Here is an 18,840-nt window from a genome sequence, read left to right as displayed (position 1 = left end):
CACCTCTTGTTTCTTCAGGTTTCTGACCGTAACAATTAGTAGGACCACATTTGGGCTCATTGCTTTTTCCAGCAGAGGAGTGCTCTGGCAATGATAACAGTCTCCTCCTTCCTACCAGGTTAACAATTCGAATCCCATTCTTATGGATCAAAATTCAAAATGCAGTGAGTACATTTTAAAGGAAAGGAAGGAAGAAAGGAAAGAAAGAAGGGAAAAAGAAAAAGAAAAAAGAAAGAAAGAGAAAGTCATAATTTAGGTTGGCAAAGGTGACTTTGAAAATCACTGTATCAAAATACCCTAAGGACTTTTACCCAATCCACTTTTGGAAGTGTTGGTAAATTTCTTCTGTATAGAGCCAGACAGTAAACACTGTAGGCTGCTAGGCTTAGGCTTAGTTTCTGTCGCAACTACTCTACTCAACTCTGCCACTGTAGCGAGAAGGCAGTCATCGACAGTATTTAATGGAGGTGGTTGAGCTCCAAAAACACTTCATTTATGGAGAGCAAAATTTGAAGTTCATATGACTTTCATATCACAAGATATTTTTTTTATTTTTCCAATCAATTAAAAATGTAAAAAACATTCTCAGCTTTCAGACTACACAAAACAGGTGTTTCCCAGCTCCTGCTCTAAAATGTTACATGATGCATCACTTGGTAAAACTGGACTAAAAGTACTTGAGATAATATAGTTTGATATGCTACATGCACTTTTTAGGAAAGAACATGAAAAATCAAGTGTAGCTGGTATTTTAAAAGAATAAACATATATCATGATATATTTGGCCAAAAGATTTTGGCTATGGAGAATTCTAACATTTAACAATAAAGACAGGGCTTAGTTTTAGGAAAACAGCTTAAAATTCATACCATCCCAGTTATATTTAGCTAAATAATGAAATAGCTGTTTCTATTTACAAAGATTTATTTTGGTTTTTCTAATACAAGATAAATTATCGATTTATTTATTTATTTATTGAGACAGGGTCTCAGTCTGTCACCCAGGCTGGAGTGTAGTGGTATGATCTCAGCTCACTGCAACCTCTGTCTCCTGGGTTTAAGCAATCCTCCCACCTCAGCCTTCTGAGTAGCTGGGACTACAGGCATGCACCATCATGCCTGGCTAATTTGTGTAATTTTAGTAGAGATGGAGTTTTACCATGTTGGCCAGGCTGGTCTCAAACTCCTGGATTAAGTCTGCCTCGGCCTCCCAAAGTGTTGGGATTACAGCATGAGTAATCTGTCCCAGATAAGTGAGTCAAAAGCTAACGTTATTTCATGCCACAGAAGTACATAAATGATAGTACGGTTCCATCTGATGTCTCTCCAGTGTCAGAATATAATTACAAAGAAAACTAGAATGATCAACATTGATTTCAAAGAAAATATCTGAATTAAATATTTCTGTAGGTAGGTGAATAATCTCATATAAAATCTCCATATAAAAATCCCTAACATTTAGCCCTAAAGATCTGACTAATACTAATGTGGTAGGGACACAAATGTTTTAAACTACTTAACATGTTAGTTTTAAGCTAATTGGTAATTAAACTTGTAGAGTTAAACTTAACTCTGAGCACATCATATTGTCCACCCACTGTGTGAGAGTAATTTTCTTATGGCTCAGAATTTTAAATGCCCTAATTAAGTTAGAAAAGGCTTAAAAACATTATTAAATGCTATTTTTATTCCTGATAAATTCGTCTGGTAGTAAAATCAGCTTACTGGTATTAAAAGTGGTTATTTTGGTGGGGTGAGTGGCATTAATTATTTCACAGCAATCTGGTGGAACAGAAGTGAAGACAATGAAAAACAGGAGCTGTTAAATAAACTAACAAGTGACAGTTCCCATAGTCCCCACTGACAGAGCAGTTACTGCGCAGGAGGGACCCACCCTCCAGACAAGTGTGCTGCTCTGAGAGGTTTGGTGAGGGCGATGGTGAGTCTTCCCACTCATGTGAAAATGAGAGGCAATGCTGAATTGTATCTCCTATGAAAATGAGGTCAAATGTAACATAACAACAAAATATGAGCTTCAAAGCTTATGAAGTGTCAAATGTTATTTATAGAAATATCAGCTGTGGAGAAAAATCACTACCTCATTATTCAAAAGGTTGTGAGGAAACACCTTAGACAGGAAAAAGGGTCAGAAATTAGCATATCTTACTGCCAGAAGGTGGCCCAAGTAGTTGTCAACAATCACATTTACAAAACAATTCTGAAATACCTGATTTCTCATATAAACTGGTTATTTCAATAGCTTCATTTTATAAAGTATATTCCATCTAAATAATTCCATTTTTAGAGAGTTTTCTTATAAAATGTGATTGCACATTCCAAAAGCTCATGTCCACAAATACAGAGCAGCTCATCATGGCACTTACAAACAAACCCATGTCTCATCACTAACAATTTGATGTAAGTCTCTGATATAACTTCAATCTTCCCGACTCAACTCCACTGGACATGTGACCCTGACAAATTTCTAAATAAAAAAGCATATACCTCTCTCAACTACGTAAGAATGGGTGGCAACAGATTGAGTAAATCCCTGATGAATGGATCTTGCATTTATAGAGCCAAGGAATGATATCAAGAACATCAAGATTCTAAACAATAAAATTATATTATCATTGCAACTTACACACTTTCTAAACTCTACCCTGAATATGTTCCACCTTCATTCTCAGGTGCAATGAAGAACCACGACAGTTTTCACATCATCCTACCTGGTCAGAAGTTGCCACCATTAGGACAACTAATTAAATTCAACAGTAAAGGTGTGTGTCCCATGCCCTCCAAAAGGGTGTGGCTCAGGGACTGCTTGGGGTTTCAAATGGAGCCCACACTCAGGAAGCTCCCCAGGTTTCTATCACTAGTCTCTGTAACTTATATTGATGAAGATGAACACATCTGTTTTTCTTTCAAAGCAGCCAGCACAAGCTGGCACAGCTACCTCTGTGCCCACAGAACAGGTTGAAGGATCAAGGAGCAACATGGCTCTCCTCTGGGTCCCAAGTAATAGGGAGCAGGAGGCTCCCAACTCAAAGGGAGAAGCAGGCTGAATGCATTAATGAGCTGTGAGTCACATGTTTTAGGTCAGCTAGTCTTCATTTTCGTCAATCTGAAAAGATTTGGAACTCACAAACTGCATAAAGACATACAAATTACCACACATGGAAAGCCAATTAAGTTCTTTGTTTCTTTGATCATTGCTTTTCTGTTTGAATTTCCACAAAGAGGACAATCATAATCCACAAAACTGAATGTAGAGACAATACTATTCTGTGAATACTACAAAAATAATTACACAATTTAAGATATCGCACAGATTCTAGATGCTATAAAAACGTTTTTTAAAAAAGGTTTTATACTATTGCCAGTAGTGTTTGATGCATGTTTCAACAGTAAATAAAAAATCTGGATGCTGGAAAGATTCAATTGCTAGAAGAAAACGGGCATGAGGTGTATATTCTTAAAATTATTCCTCTCACACTCCATCCTCCTTTTTTTCTCTCTTGGCAATTATTAGGCTAAACTCAAATTCTTCATCAATCTCAACACACCAAACAGATGCCACTTTTCCAGGATGCTCTAAGAAAACATGTTGTTCACCTAACACAAATAGTCAAGGTAACAGAGCAATTTGGCTCCATTGTTCTTGATGACCATAATATAATCCTTCTACCTGGCTTAGTTCTTAAAGTTGTCACATCATACTTCTAACTCTACCTCTTGGACCCTCCCAGAAATACCCAGGCCCTTCTCTGGGTGATATTTCAGGAAGAATGTCTTTAAGGCAAACCAGAGGATGAACGGCAGCAGAGAGGGAAAGACTGCAGGCTGGGTGGCTTCAGCAGTCTCGGAAGTGTGATGGGGACAGTGTCAATAAGTTATTTCTTTTCACAGATGCTGCCATAGTTTATGAATCATGTTTTCCCTGGGGCTTTCCACCTATTCAAAGGACGAGTTTCAGAGCTCGGATCTTATGAACACAGAGACATTTCTCAGTTTTAAAGGTCAAATTGGATTTTTGCTTGGGTTCTCACCAAAATGATAGACTTGAAAATCAGGATTTATCAAGGGGAAACTATTTTCTAAATTATTTTGACATACTGAGTGTATTAGTTTGTTTTCACACTGCTGATAAAGACATACCTGAGACTCGGAAGAAAAGGGGGATTAATTTAACTTACAGTTCCATATGGCAGGGGAGGTGTCGCAATCACGGCAGAGCATGAAAGGCATTTCTTACATGGTGGTGGCAAGAGAGAATAAGAAAGAAGCAAAGTGGAAATCCCTGATAAACCCATCAGATCTCGTGAGACTTATCTGCTATCACAAGAATAGCACAGGAAAGACTGGCCCCATGATTCAACTACCTCCCACAACACGTGAGAATTCTGGGAGATACAATTCAAGTTGAGATTTGGTTGGGGACACAGTCAAACCATATCATGGAGAAACAACCTGTAGATGACAGAGTGTTATCCCCTAAGGTAGAGGAGACTTCCTTCCAACTACAAAGGCTGAGCCAAGGGAATTGCAGCTCTGAGGCAGGAGGAAAGGAGCTGGAAGCCCACCTCTTGCAGTATTGAGTGACTCATGTTGGAGCTGGGAAATCCCTGCACTATGTACCCATCTCAAGGCGAACAGAAAGTGGAGGAGAGGATGGTGGCTTTAGATGTTTAGACATTCTTTGCCAAGAACACAAAAAGAAGGCTTTGCAACCACACCCTCTCCAGGCAACTAGTGGCCACTTTGTGAAGGAAGAGGGGGAAAGAGAGACTGAGTATTTTATCTAAAGAGCTGAGCATTTACAGTCCAAAATGAATAATGTAACGAATGCAATAGATGAAGTTTACCAACAGAATTAAAATCCAGGGACATCTACCTCCCTCATAAGAGAGGTAAGACAGTTACATTTTCTTTTTCACCTGGACTGAGCATGAAGTTTGAACTCAAACTCTGCCGCATAGCCTAAGGTGATGAAAGGCTCAACTAGAATTAGGGCCACAGAAATGGAAAGTCAGCCAGCACGGCCTCCTCCACTCAATTGAAGTTTATTTATTCAAAGTCTAGTAAAGACAAAAAGTTTACTGAATAAATGGGGGTAAAGAAGCTAAGTACTTCCTCACAGCTTTGGAAACTGCCAGTTGACCAAAAGAAAATGTGTATATTATCTCCAGAGCACCAACGGAATTTTAAAGATGTATAAAATCCTTTTCTTTCTGTTTTTTAAAAATTTCCTGTAAGGGTCCTTGACAGAGAGAAGAACTTAGCAAAGAACTTAGGAGGCACCTTCAGTCACTGCAGAAACACAGAGAAACTATCAAAGAAGAAAAAAGTATCAAAAAATAGCCTTGAAGAAATTATATAGGAGTAAAATCCAATATTCAATGTAGAATTTGATGGGAACATAGGAAGTAACTCCTCTACTTTTGCATAGGAAGAAAAAAGGCTACAGTACTTTGAACATCTTAGTTTTATAAAAAATGTAGTAGTATTCTTTTCCATAAAGCATAGGTTTGGAAAGAAGTTCCCTAACTTTTCTTGAGCTTTGGGTTTCAGATATATTCATATTTTCTACCAGATTCGGGGAAATAAAGTGTTTGAAAAATAAGCAATCTGTCTTTGCCCCTTTAAAAAGCAATAAAAATGCTCCAAACAGAAAAGTAAAACCATGGAGACCCTATCAAATACATGGCCCGAAACCACTGTCCCCTAACAGTTCTCCAGGTGGCGCTGGCTCAAATGAAATCTATCCAGGCACTGAAGTGATGCTAACAGCGGGGTCCCATTTCTCATTTACCAATAGGGCTGGACGGCACCCCAGCTCTTGTTTCCCAGCTTACTTGGCAATTTTAAATCAGACTGTTAGTATGTCAGATGACATAGTGGCTTGCTTAATACCATTTATCATTTCTTGTCTGAGGATACCATCTGACAACATGTTGAACTCTATTTAAGTCATCCTCCCAGAGAATTTAGAGCTGGATATCAAACTTAATTGATAAAAGCTGCTCTGTGATGCTATGTGATGAAGTCTCTTTGAAGGGAACTGTCATCCCCTAAAGTGCTACTCTTTCCTCACCTGTTCCTTGCTTAGTATCTGGTGTGTGCGTGCGTGTGTGTGTAAAAATACTTCAAAATATGTGTTCCTCTGTGTTTTCTGTGGAGACATATTAAGCTAGAAAACTGGATTGGAAGGAAAATCTTACAATTAGCACTACTTACATGCTTGAAGCACAATCTCCCAAAGGTTTCCCAATCTTCCAGCTTCTGATTACTCCGTGGTGGCCTGGTACTTCTCATCTGATGATATATGTGATGCTACTAGCACACTGTATCTTTTAAACATTTATTTTCACTTCCATTGGCTTGATAACCTGAACCATTACAAAATGGCTCGTCAATGGTTTTGATGATTTCAGAGAAACTGATTTTGGAAACATTGGCTGGACCTCTCCAGTCATCAAATTAAACAATAGCCTTTGGGTTTCAAATCATCAGTCTGTAGGATGCATCTACCTTTCCCAAATCTCCCACCGCCCCCCTTCCTTCTTTCATTTGTTTTTAGCTTATTCTTATCCCGAAGCACAATATTCCATCTGGTCTTTTTTCTACAGTTATAAAAGTTGGTAAAAAGTTGACACCTCTAATTAAAAGGTTTTAATGTCAAGTTCTGAGGCAGGAGAGTGATAAAAGAAGCCACAAAGGAGATGGGGATCAATAGTAACCTTATTACAGATCATCTCTGGCTTGGTCCAAACCAGCATACTCCATTAATTATGAAGTGTGATTTATCTCTTCACTGAATAAAGAAGTAACAAGAAAAAGTATATGAAACCATACCAACAACTTAACATAGAATGTTTATGATGCTGCATGTCAACTGCCAACATTTCTGTGTAAGGAAAAAAAAATCTTCATTTCACATATTTTATTTAAAGAACCTTGTTTTATTTAAGAAATATTTAAAGTCATGTGTTAGAAGAGACTACTCAGCAACTTATATACAAACACTCACAGAGAGCAAATAATATCCTCCCAGACAAAGCATCTTGTTCCGCCCTTTAAAAAATACTATTCTCTACTGGGTAAATGGACTCCTCAGAGGATGCTTTCTTAATTAAATCAAGGGAATTAAAATCAAGACTTTTGTGAAGTTGCAAAAAAAATGACTGAAAAAAATTAATTTCAAATGGAAAGTACAGAGAATGGAACTACAATGACGAGAATGAATTCATGTAAAATCTCTGAACAGGTGGAGGCTGCCCATTTGCTGCGTGTAAGAACCACCGTACTGCCTGTAAGACAGAGGTGGGCTTCATTTCCTCTTCTCTCCTTTTTCCTCTCTACGACTTCAATTTAATTACAATGACTAAAGCATAGTCCATGACAGAAAAACTGCAGCAAAATTAACAAAAAACTTTAGAAAATAACTTTCTTTTAATGTAATACATCACAAAATATTTAAATTTTCAATGTTTTCTCTCTATAGAGGAAGAATGTTGACTCCTTGATCTCTATAGGTTAGTACAGATCTCGTAACAATTTTAAAAATTCAAGTTTACAACAGTTGGTAAACCTGCATCTAATAAAGATAGGCAGAGAATGGAATTATCACTCTCAACATTAAAAGGATAGTAAAAGTCACTTCAGTTTTAAAAGATTATGAATTAAATCACAAATATTGATGGGGGAGGGGAGATGCACTGAAATGCCAGTGCAGATCCATTCTTAAGAACACTGTGTTCTATGAAGAGTATCCAGATAGTCACTGGACTCTCTTAAACTCAGGTTACATATTCCTTATTTTCTCTTACCAGCCCCTAATTACATGAGTGAACAAGCTCAATCTTGATCTTGATTGTCAATAGTGGGTGCATTCAAGTTCATTTATAGATATTTTAAGTAAAATATTTACATTTTTGTTTTCTGAAATTATAAACAATGTGTTCAGACATTTATGATCAAATTTCTTTGAGTGGAATTTGATCTATTGATTACGGTTTTCTTTAAGTGCATTAAATCTGCCTTTTAATATATGTTAAGTAATGCAAAATGAAGAATTTTCTACATTTATCAGCCACAAGAACAAAAAATAAGGTGCCTGTAACTTCAAGAGTCCCACATGAATAACTGCAGATTATTATTATTAAAGTTACTTGGGCTTTATTGCTGTATTGATCATTCATCTGCACATTCTACACAGTTAATTTTTCTGATCTGGATTGCAGAAAAAAATTGGACAGAGATACCACTTGGGTACCAACTCCAGTTCTGTTGTTAATTTGATGTGCTACAGGGTTTCCATTTTCTCATGTGCAAAATAAAGGTGCTCAACAGGTGGTCTCTGAGTTCTGTTTCACTCCAAGTCTCCCAAATTCCATAATACCTAATTCTGAGCATAGTCCTTTGCTCAAAAATCTACTATTTGTTACAGTCCAAACCTGGATTTCCCAGAATATGTGCTTGAGCATATTTCACCTATGAGCATGTTTCACCCTGTGAACTCATCTTGCAATAGCCTCCTCTTTCCCAGTTGAAGTCCAACTCATTCTTACAGGTCTAGTTCAAGGCCAATGTTTCACTGAAATCTTCCTAATCCCTGAACCTGAAACTAACCATTTTCTCCTTTGAAGATTCAAATAATTCATTTACATATTTTAAAATATCTATTTACTATCTATTGTCTATCATCTTACCATTATCTATAAACATACTGTAGCATCTCTTCAACTAAATTATAAGCTCCTGAAGGGAAAAAAAAAAAGTCTTTTTCATCTTTATATTACCTCATGTTGCCTAGAATACTCACTGGTACACAATAGGCACTCAATAAATACTTGTTGATGAGTGAGCAGTGCACATGGTAAGAGCTTATAAATGGGCGTTGAATTCATCACCAAAAATGCAGTAACTTATTCTGTATCTGTTTTATTGAAATAAACCAATTAAATTTCTATTATATGCCACTTCAAAACAACCAAACATGATATCTTTAAAGCAAATCAATCATTTGGTACAAAAGTGCGACCCTCTGACTTTATGGTCATGATGTATGATATAATAAAATATACTGTTCAACGCAATAAATATGGAGTTGTGGGCAAAAGTCCAACCACATGCCTTAATAATGGAGCCCAGCCCCCATCTGTTGAAAAAAAGTAGATAGGTATGAAAAAAGGGACTCAAGGGTCACTTCCATTAAGAGAGGCAGAGAGAACAAGTTGACCAGAGGAAGACAAGCCCTCAAAAGTTGAGTCTCTAAATCATAGGATGAAGTACTTAAGGACACTGAGCTTAAGTGGACAAAGATGCCTCATTTAAAGGCCCAGTAAGCCTCCATTTACATGAGGCCCCCTTCCAGCCCTGCTACAATTTCCCTACCTAGGGTTGCCACGTGCAGTTTTCTTGCTCTAGGTTCTAGCGGAAGAGGACCCTAGGGCCCTTGCTCACCACTGGGAGGAAGAAAGGTCATCTGTGTGCCCCAGGCCTCCAGGCACAAGTTCAGCAGGTGTCTTCTATCCCACACTCATGTCTCCGACTCCAGCACTGCTAACAGGATCATTCCCACTTTCCATCCCAGTCCTGGTCCTACTAAAACTACCTTAATCTGCCTATTCTAAGGATGTGTGTGAACGTCTCCTCTTCTCCACTCCTGAATGGCTCTGATACCTGCCTTCTTGAGGTAAGTCCCAGGCTCACCCCACCACGGGAGCCACAAGAGCACCACAAGTCCTGTAAAAGCACAATTCCAGCAGTGTTCAAGGCCTGTTTGTTGGTGGTAATCACGGGAGCCATTAGGACAATGATCTGCATTCTCCGTTTTCACAAAGAAACTGGCACACTTCTGAAATACTATTTTATTAATAGAGTCTAGAAATTGAAAAGTAATCACAATCATGATAGCATAAATACACATCCGTACATTTCAGGAGGTACCATGGCACTGTCCTCACAGGAAGACACACTTTAGGCATGTAGACTGGCCACAACACAGGAGTTCTGGAGGAGTTTCTCAACTTGCCTTTACTTCTCATTCGCCTCCACACATTATACATGGGAAGTCAACAGAATGAAATAAGATCTTATTTCTAAGGTTAATTTTGGGTCAAGCTCAACATAACATTACAAAAATAAAGAGCTATATTTAGAGTTACGGGCTGTCCGAGACCTTTAGTACATTTCCCATCAATATTTAATCTATTCTGGCTAGCTTTAATAAATTGTCACAAGGAAAGAAACCATTAAGTCACTAAAAGAACTGTAAAATATTACAAGAGTTATAATATTGCTGCAGCTATAATTTGAATTTAATTTTAAATTTTATCAGCTTATTTTGTCAGATGGAATTAACAGAACATATCGATAAATAAGGCAGTATAAGGCTGCACAGCTATTTTAATTATACATTATAAAAGAGTAATTTTATAATTTAAAAATTTTAAGCAAGCTAGCATATTCTGTCTTGTCAATTCTACAACAATATAATGATACAGTTCGATGCAGATAAGAGTTACATATTCAGTGTTGGCAACTACCATTCCAAGAGGAAGGAACAGGGAACCAAGGAGCAATGAGCCATTCCTGAGCTGAATATTGCTGTGAGTGCCGTAAAGGTTGCTGGTGGCCATAAGGATTTTTAACACAGACCATGAGAATCCAGCTATGATCACACTCCTGATGGAGCAGAAATCAGCCCCTGAACTTGGCCTGCCCTGTTATGCTGTTATCACCTACACGGGGGACTACCACCCTACTCTCAGGAAGTCCCTGTTAAAAAGCTTGCCACGAAGAAACGTCACTGTATGACTATCACAGAAATCAAAGAAATGTCTTAGGGGGTAAATCATATTAGATTTTGGTCAATGAAACAGGTCTGTGATTTTATTAGTGGCTTATGCTTAAAAAACGTCTATAAATATTGGTTACTTTTTTTGGCTGTGTCTCATAAAACTTAAGAAGTCAAGAACTATCTAGGCAGTCTGGGTCACAGCATGTAAAAGTTCTTCAAACTTTTCCATTTTTACCCCTTTTTCCATTTCCCCACCAAAGGAATCTCAGCATAAGCTTGCTGTGTTGATGCTGGTCCCCAGCCTTGCTTTCTCTCCTGGTGGACTCGATGGCTCCCCGAGGATGGGGCTGTTCTTATGAGTCTTTGTGGCCCCCTTTGGCACTTAGCACAGTGGCACTCAGCACCCGAGCATAATCAGACACCTGACCTGGCCTCCCTCCTCTCTGCAGGAGGGTGCCACTCTATGTAATTTGCTTGCAGTGTCCAGTATGCAGTTCCGGGTGTCTCTTAAGGTTACCATGAACGCTAGGAAGGAAACAGCCCCCACTACAATGTGTGACTACTTCATAGGAATCTACGAAATGTGCAAATATCACTTTTTTAAAGGTAATAAACTCATAAGCTATTTAAAACATTGCATTCTTCTGACTTGTACTTCTAGACTTATTCAACCAAAGACTACAGAAGCATTTTCCAAAATATATTCTTCAGAACCTTTGTTTTTATAAATAGAATTCCAATGGTCAAGTCAATTTGTGAAACTGGAAACTGATTACTCTTGTTCAAACTAGTATTTCCCAAAATTATTTAATCAAGGAAAATAATAAAAAATTATTTTCCCCCATGTGATATTTACTAATATCCTATGAAACCCTTCCCGTATGTGATATTTACTAACATCCTAAGAAACCTATGAAGTAGTCACAATTTGAGAAGTGCTGGCCTAACGTCTTTTTTCTTTCCCTTGAAGTGCATAAATCCCTCTAAATTACAGCTTTCAGACAACTTATAAAACAGTCAAAAATATTTCTGTTTAGGTTTATGATGCTGATCCTGTTTTGTCCTTGAGCACGGCAAGCTACATCAGAAGAAACCTTAGTGCTATTAGCTTTTGCTTTTGAAGTGGAGGAGGTAGCAGATGAGGTACTAACCCCCAGGCACTCTAAATAGTACTGGAAGACAGCCTGGCCCATCTGGGAGGGAAGTGTCCAACACCACCCTTAACCCTGATAGGTTGAAGAGTCACTGACAGCTTCAACTACATCATACACTTTAAATGGGTGTCCTTCACCCACTAAAATCTCTCTCAGAGTTACGGTAAATAAAAAATTACAATAAGAGCAGGATGTGATTAAGAAAATTCAAGGTAAATCTTAAGTACAAAAATGTAATATTCTAGGTATCCTGAGGATACCCTATTAGTGTTAAGCTGATTACAAGTACAGGTGTCACAGAGCAGCTGCCGTAAGAAGGGAAACCACTGCCTGGTGCAGAGTCATGTGATACAGGCACCTGCCCCTCATGGCATTACATTTTTAGGTTAAATTGCTTGCCTTTACCAGTTGAAAAAATGAAAATAAAATGAAAACAAATAAATCAATGACTGGCTGCAGGAGAAGATTTTTTAAAACTCTTTCCTACATCTGTGTGGAAAATAGTGCATCCTTTAAAAATCAATTCAGATATAGTTGAGAAGCTAACTAATGTTTAATCCAACTGAGGTGTCTCTGAATTCTGCTTTCGAAAACAACAACACGCTAATCTCTTTCAAATACAGCAAGGTCAGGGGAATTATTTCTCCAGCATAGGTGAATGAAGCATGAAATAGGAAAGTGCACTTCAGCAAAAGCTCCAAAGTATGTCTGATGTGTTGTCTTAGGACATCTCTCTCACCCAGGCTATGTAAAAAGACAAAGGACAACTCACCATGTCATAAGTTGTTACGATCTTCTTCAGAACCTCCGGCACAATTCCCTGCAGCTCCATTGTGGGGTACTGCTCACTGAGATTCAGGACCACTAGGGGTGTGTTATCAGGCCCCAGAAAGCGGGGGGACACCGCCAACATGCACTGCATGAGATTGGCCACAGAGGACAGACCACACAGCTCCTTGAATGACACCACCGCATTCTGTTAAATGGAAAGAAAGAAGCATTTGTAATTAACTGGGGGTTTCAATTTCTCATGGATATTATATTTGATATATCTGTTTACGTTTGAACCACCTGGTACAACAGTTATTAGAAGTGTTATAACAGAATTGGCTAATGATTATTTTATCCTGGGAAAAATGGCTATTATCCAAAGTAAATGCTATTATGGGCATTCGTAACACCAATTTATCAAAAGTACTGAAAATGCAAATAAGTCAAATTCTTCCGAAGGGCAAGGCCTCTTTTCAGCCCAAAGTTCATAGTAGTGCTGATGCGTATAAGCAACTACAAGCAAACAGAGAGAACGGCTTCTGCATTCAAAGAGGGTAAAGATTTAGGGGGAAAAAATCCAATCTGGTTTAAAATAAGTATCAAATATACCAGCCATACAAAAGGGAAAGAAATATTTGCAAGGTGGAAACCTGAATCTCTCATCTATTTATGCCTGCTGGCTCAAAATCTAAAGAACCTTTGAGGATGCTACTGTTCTCCGGTGAGTCTGCCCAGCAGGGACCTTGGTTACCTGTGACCTTCCCCTGTTAGAGTCACGGCTGATCTCAATGCCTCTCTCTTTTTTCTAATCACCAGAGGTATGCCATTTAAATATCCACAAAAGAAAAACCTTCAACACTGTAAAATGCCATGAGCTGGCCTTCTTTGAACACTTATCAAGTGCTAAGCCATACTAGGCGTATTTGTTACACATTACTTCCATTTAATCCACACAGCAAGCCATGTTATGGATGAGAAGACTGAGCCTTGGCTATAATCCTTCTCTGTTTGTCTAGGGTCACACAGCTAGTAAGTGAAGGAGTCAAGATTTTACCTGAAGGCTGTTGATGTTAAGGCCCAGGCTTTGAGTCACCGTGAGTAATAACAGGCCAATTATAATCATAATAAGAGTCAGGTGGGCTATTTCAGGCACACTTGGGTCCTGGTCTGGGCTGGGCATGTGGGCAGAGGGGGTAGATCTAGGCCCTGCAGGCCTGTGCCTTCTGCTCTCAAATAACCCAGGTTCTTGGGAATGAACAACATTTTAGTTTTAAATTTAAACATTTCATTTTTATTAATATTGCTTTAAATATGGACATCAAACTATATACCATTGGCTCAAATCACATTGATATATTCAGTTACAGAAATCAATCAAGACTGTGATATTTAAAGTGTGGTTCCCCAGTCACTCTTATCACACCACTTACTCATATCTGCAGTTGTTCTATTTGTTTATCTGCCTGCCTCCTGTCTGTTTCCCCTTCCCACTGCCTGCCCCCAACTAGCATGCAAGCCCCTTGATGGCAGGCAGGCAATCTGTTTGTTCACCACTGCATCTTCATGGCCTAGACTGCTTGTGCATGGCAGCTGCTCATTCAGTATCACTACCGACTGCTTTGTCAGGTTCAGTGCAGACGAGGCTTTGGAAAAGACAATGCTTGAGCTCTGACAAATCCTCAAAGGAATTCTGTGTCACACACACCCCAGCAGCCACTGGGCAGTGGACAATGCACTTGCTCAGAGCTAAGGGTTTACCAAACCACCTTCACCCTCAGAAATAGGGAAAAGCCCTTCATATGTCTGTTATGCTTTTACTTTAAGAGAAAAGAAACAAATTTCCTTATTGTGGGAAGGTCTTTTTATTCATGAAGTATACACAGAATTAGTAGATAGGGAAAATATGTTGAATTTTCTCAGTCAGATTTTATTTGTTGGCATCATTCTCATTGGTCATTTTAAAATATAATTTTTTGAAATACAAAATAAACAGACATGGAGCACTTATCACACACACACCACTTCTCACACACTATGACAGGTCAGGGCTGCTGTCTCCATGAGGCAGGTCCTTGCTGTCTAGCTCTGTGTCACTCAGGGGTCCTAGTGTATGGCTAGATGTGTGGGCGATCCTTAATTAAAAATGTAACTCCTAACTGATTGCTTTTAGCCATTATATATTTCAGAGGTAATTACTATCTTAAACTTCTAATAAATACAGGCACCTCTTTTACTCACAGAATTAGCTATCCTCTCAAATCAAGAGGAGGCTCACTTTGCATACACATAGATTTACAGTTCATTTAAAGGCTTCCCATCTCCTCAGCATTACAGCTTCATAAGAAAGGACTGGATCACATCCATTTTACTTTGACTTATATCCTTTTTATTTTGATAGATCATCAATTTGTGTTCCAGGTAAGGAATATTCAGAAATCCCAGAGATTCCTATGTATGCTATTAGAAAAAACAAGGAACTGTTCAGCAGTCATTAATGGAAACTGGGACGAAGGTGTGTAACACAGCAACGAGACTCACTTATCCTAATATGTAATCAATATTTTCAACACCAACTGTACATTTAGGAATGTAAATGATAAAAAAGAGACTAGTGGTAAACATTCTAATAACTAATTGGAATTTAAAAACTACATAAATATACTATTATTTTAAAAACCAATATATTTATAAACTATGGAGATGTACTAAGTAGGAAAACCATTGAGTAAATAATTAAACACAAGCACACACCTGCATGTTTTCTCTCAGATCTGTGGCATCCCGTATAGGGGGCTGGGCATTCTTGAATACCTCATCCACAGTTTTAATCCACAGTGTTCTCAAAGATGCATATTCCCTGGATTTCTTCCCTTTTCTCACAGAAAGGCCCCTTTTATGAGGCTTCCCTCCTCCTCTTCGGTTAGTAATAGCCACGTGGACAAATAAGGAAGCATGTGCAAGGACCTCTCCAGTTAAGGACTGCAGGGGGACATGGCGGTAGCCCGTCTGTAAACATTCAAAGGGAATTGTATACTGGCCGATGAATTCATCCCCGATGTAGTCATCATCCAGCACTACAAAGCGCACCATGGCCAATTCTGGCAGGTTGATTTGAAATTCAAAGCTTTCATCAAAAATGGGAGCGTCTCCATTCTGGTGCACTGTTTTTGTCCTTTGTTCTGCACAATCAGCAGGGATTCCATGGATTTCAACATAGACATAAGGATCCACCACGTCACCTTTGGCACCTGATCCTTTGGGCTTGGGAAAGTTCTGCCCACTGATGATTTTAATGTGAAGAAGTTGAGGTGAGACCCCTGGGACAGAGTCTTTTGTATTGGCACTGAAGAAGGAGACCTCCTCCCTCATGATGGCTGGCCGGAGGACATAGCCACAGTTTCCGTTCTGCCTAAACCAGCCAATATTCAGGTCCATCATCAGTCCTGGTGTCTGAAAGTTCATGGCTACAATTTGGCAACCACATTTCCAAAAATCTTGAGGGTTCATGTTACTGGAGTCAATTCTCATTGGACTGGGAAAAACCCTGGCAAGAAAACGCTTGTTGTAATTTACAAAGTCCCCTGGATTTTCATTGGCGTACTTGCTAGCAAGCACTTCATTAAACGAACAGACTTCCCAATACTTCTGAACCTGAAATGACACCTGAAATTCTTTGAACTGAACTGATTTGCAGATGCTGACCAGTTCAGATAGTTCTTTACAAAGCTGAAATCGCTTCACAGGCACATTGTTGGGTTGCTCCACGTTTTCTTTTCCCATCCTCTGAGACATTTCCGCTCCTTCATCTTCATCAGTAACATCTCCTTCTACCCCAGAGCAATTTGAGGACAGCTTCTTTGCTTTAATTAGTATTTTCCCTTTCAGGACATCTGGGGATGGTAGATAAGATTCCTCAACATTGGGTGATGTGGTATAGAGCTTGTCTCCTAAAAGTTTCTTCATGTGCTGAACCATTACCTTCTGTTGTTTAATGGAACAGTGGTTTTCTAAACACAAGATAAGAGGATACTCTGAAGCAAAGAATGCATACTTGTTAATAATATCGATGACACTGCGGAAAACTATCTGAGAGGTCATGGTGTGGCCTGTGTAAATTACAGGTTCATTGTCTGGCCCATCCCATACATCTAATTCAACACTCCGGCAACCCATTTTAAGAGCTCGAATATATCCTGTGATGTCGGAGGGACCTCGGAACTGATCCTCTATTAAGTATGTATTATGAGATGAATTTATAAAGTAATGAGACAGAGGTTGCTTCATATCCTGACAGACCTTCTTATGTTCTGGATCAAATATATAACAGTCAGGTGACATAAGGTAATTAGTGAACCCATCTATGGACAGCCAGCCCTTTTCCTGACCCTCTTTGGATGGCTCATATTTGTGAATAATTTCAAGGCTTATTTCCTCATTTATATGTGCCACACCCTGTTCTGCCTCAAGAAACATCATAAGGTCCTTGGTATCAAGGAATTCTTTATTGCTTGAAAACTGAACTAAAAGGAAATAAATTTCAGGTCTAGTACAAAGCTCATGAAAAACCTCAATAAATTCTTCCTTTGTGACCTCAGTACCAGCTTTGTCCTTTGATTTATGCAATTCTTTGAACTTAAGCTCAATTTTGCTTGTTTTTAAACCGGGATTGAGGTTTCTGATACATTGCACAGCATTACACAGAGTTATATGTCCAAGGTTATCTACATCAATTTCACTAAACATTTGTGAAACCCAAGAAGTCCTCATGTTATCTTGGCTACTTTCTAACATATCAAGTGTATGTTTTCCATAAGAAATTAGGTACCGCAGTCCTGTGACCCAGATGTTTGCAACATCTGCAGAGTTGGCAACCAAATCCAGTGACTCATAATTCTCTCCATATATGACAGAAAATGCACAATCTTCAGATATCTGATCAGAAATGCCATTGCTGCGGAATATGTCTGTGTTTTTTCCTGTTCTCACTTCCTTGATGGATTTAATGTCAATCTTGGCTTTCTCGGAATCCTTCTTAGATGGCTCCCACCTTAGGCTCTGCATGTCGGCATCCAGTAAAAAGTACCTATGATAAATTCTAGAGTTGGAGCGAACCTTTTTGAGTTCTGAACCCTCAACCATTGAATTAATACAATCACTCGCACTGCTGATCTTCTTCTCTGTTGGCATGCTGCTGAATGAGACTGTCTTTTTCCGTTCCCTCTTCTGTTTTGTACCATCCTGAGAGAAAAAAAGACAGCATATTAGAATAACATAAATATAGGTTTCCATGTTCAAGATTATGAATAGAAATTTAATTTCCTTGAAAACAAATCATACTATTAAGATTTCCTATTCTAGGTCCTGTGATGAATGACACTCATTCATCTCCAAAGCTCAGAATTGGCCTTGGAGTTGACAACCTAATACCAACAGGTATGAAATCATTATTGGATAATTGCAATTCATATTTATCAAGAAGAACAATTTCAGGCCAGGCACAGAGGTTCACACCTATAAACTCAGCACTTTGGGAGGCTAAGGCAGGAGGATTGCTTGAGGCAAGGAGTTTGAGACCAACCTGGGTAACACAGTGAGATCCCATCTCTACAAAAAAAAAAAATGTTGGTGGGGCGTAGTGGCTCATGCCTGTAATCCCAGCACTCTGGGAGGCCGAGGCGGGCAGATCACCTGAGGTCAGGAGTTTGAGACCAGCCTGGCCAACATGGTGAATCCCTGTCTCTACTAAAAATACAAAAATTAGTCAGGCATGGTGGTGGGTGCCTGTAATCCCACCTACTCAGGAGGCTAAGGCAGGAGAATCGCTGGAATCCGGGAGGTAAAGGTTGCAGTGAGCCGAGATCGTGTCGCTGCACTCTAGCCTGGGCAACAGAGTGAGAATCCATCTCAAAAAAAAAAAAAAAAAATTAATTAGCCAGATATGGTGGCTCGTGCCTGTAGTCCTAGCTATTCAGGGGACTGAGATGGGAAGATTGCTTGAGCCCAGGAGATTGAGGCTGCAATGAGCTATGATCTTGCCACAGCACTCCAATCTGGACATCAGTACAAGATTCTGTCTCAAAAAATAGAAAGAAAGAAACAATTTTCAGAGCCC

The 18,840-nt window shown here is 39.0% G+C and overlaps 1 protein-coding gene across 4 annotated transcripts in view; it reads right to left on the bottom strand.

Annotated features, from left to right (window-relative positions):
- The window catches only part of PLCL2 (phospholipase C like 2), a 192,862-nt gene that overhangs the window by 63,695 nt on the left and 110,327 nt on the right, over positions 1 to 18,840 (bottom strand). The window contains exons 2-4 of one of the 4 annotated variants that reach the window (XM_031663771.1): positions 15,480 to 17,966; positions 12,730 to 12,933; positions 9,854 to 10,076 (exon numbers count right to left, since the gene is read on the bottom strand). In XM_031663771.1, the coding sequence (XP_031519631.1) occupies positions 10,062 to 10,076; positions 12,730 to 12,933; positions 15,480 to 17,966 (2,706 nt within the window). In that variant the 3' untranslated portion in view covers positions 9,854 to 10,061. The other 3 variants (XM_031663772.1, XM_031663773.1, XM_009201769.3) reach the window with 3 other exon arrangements.

Source organism: Papio anubis, chromosome 2, assembly GCF_008728515.1.
Source record: "Papio anubis isolate 15944 chromosome 2, Panubis1.0, whole genome shotgun sequence".
NCBI lineage: Eukaryota > Metazoa > Chordata > Mammalia > Primates > Cercopithecidae > Papio > Papio anubis.
Note: the sequence above shows the minus strand (reverse complement) of the source record. Positions and strands in the feature narration are given on the sequence as shown.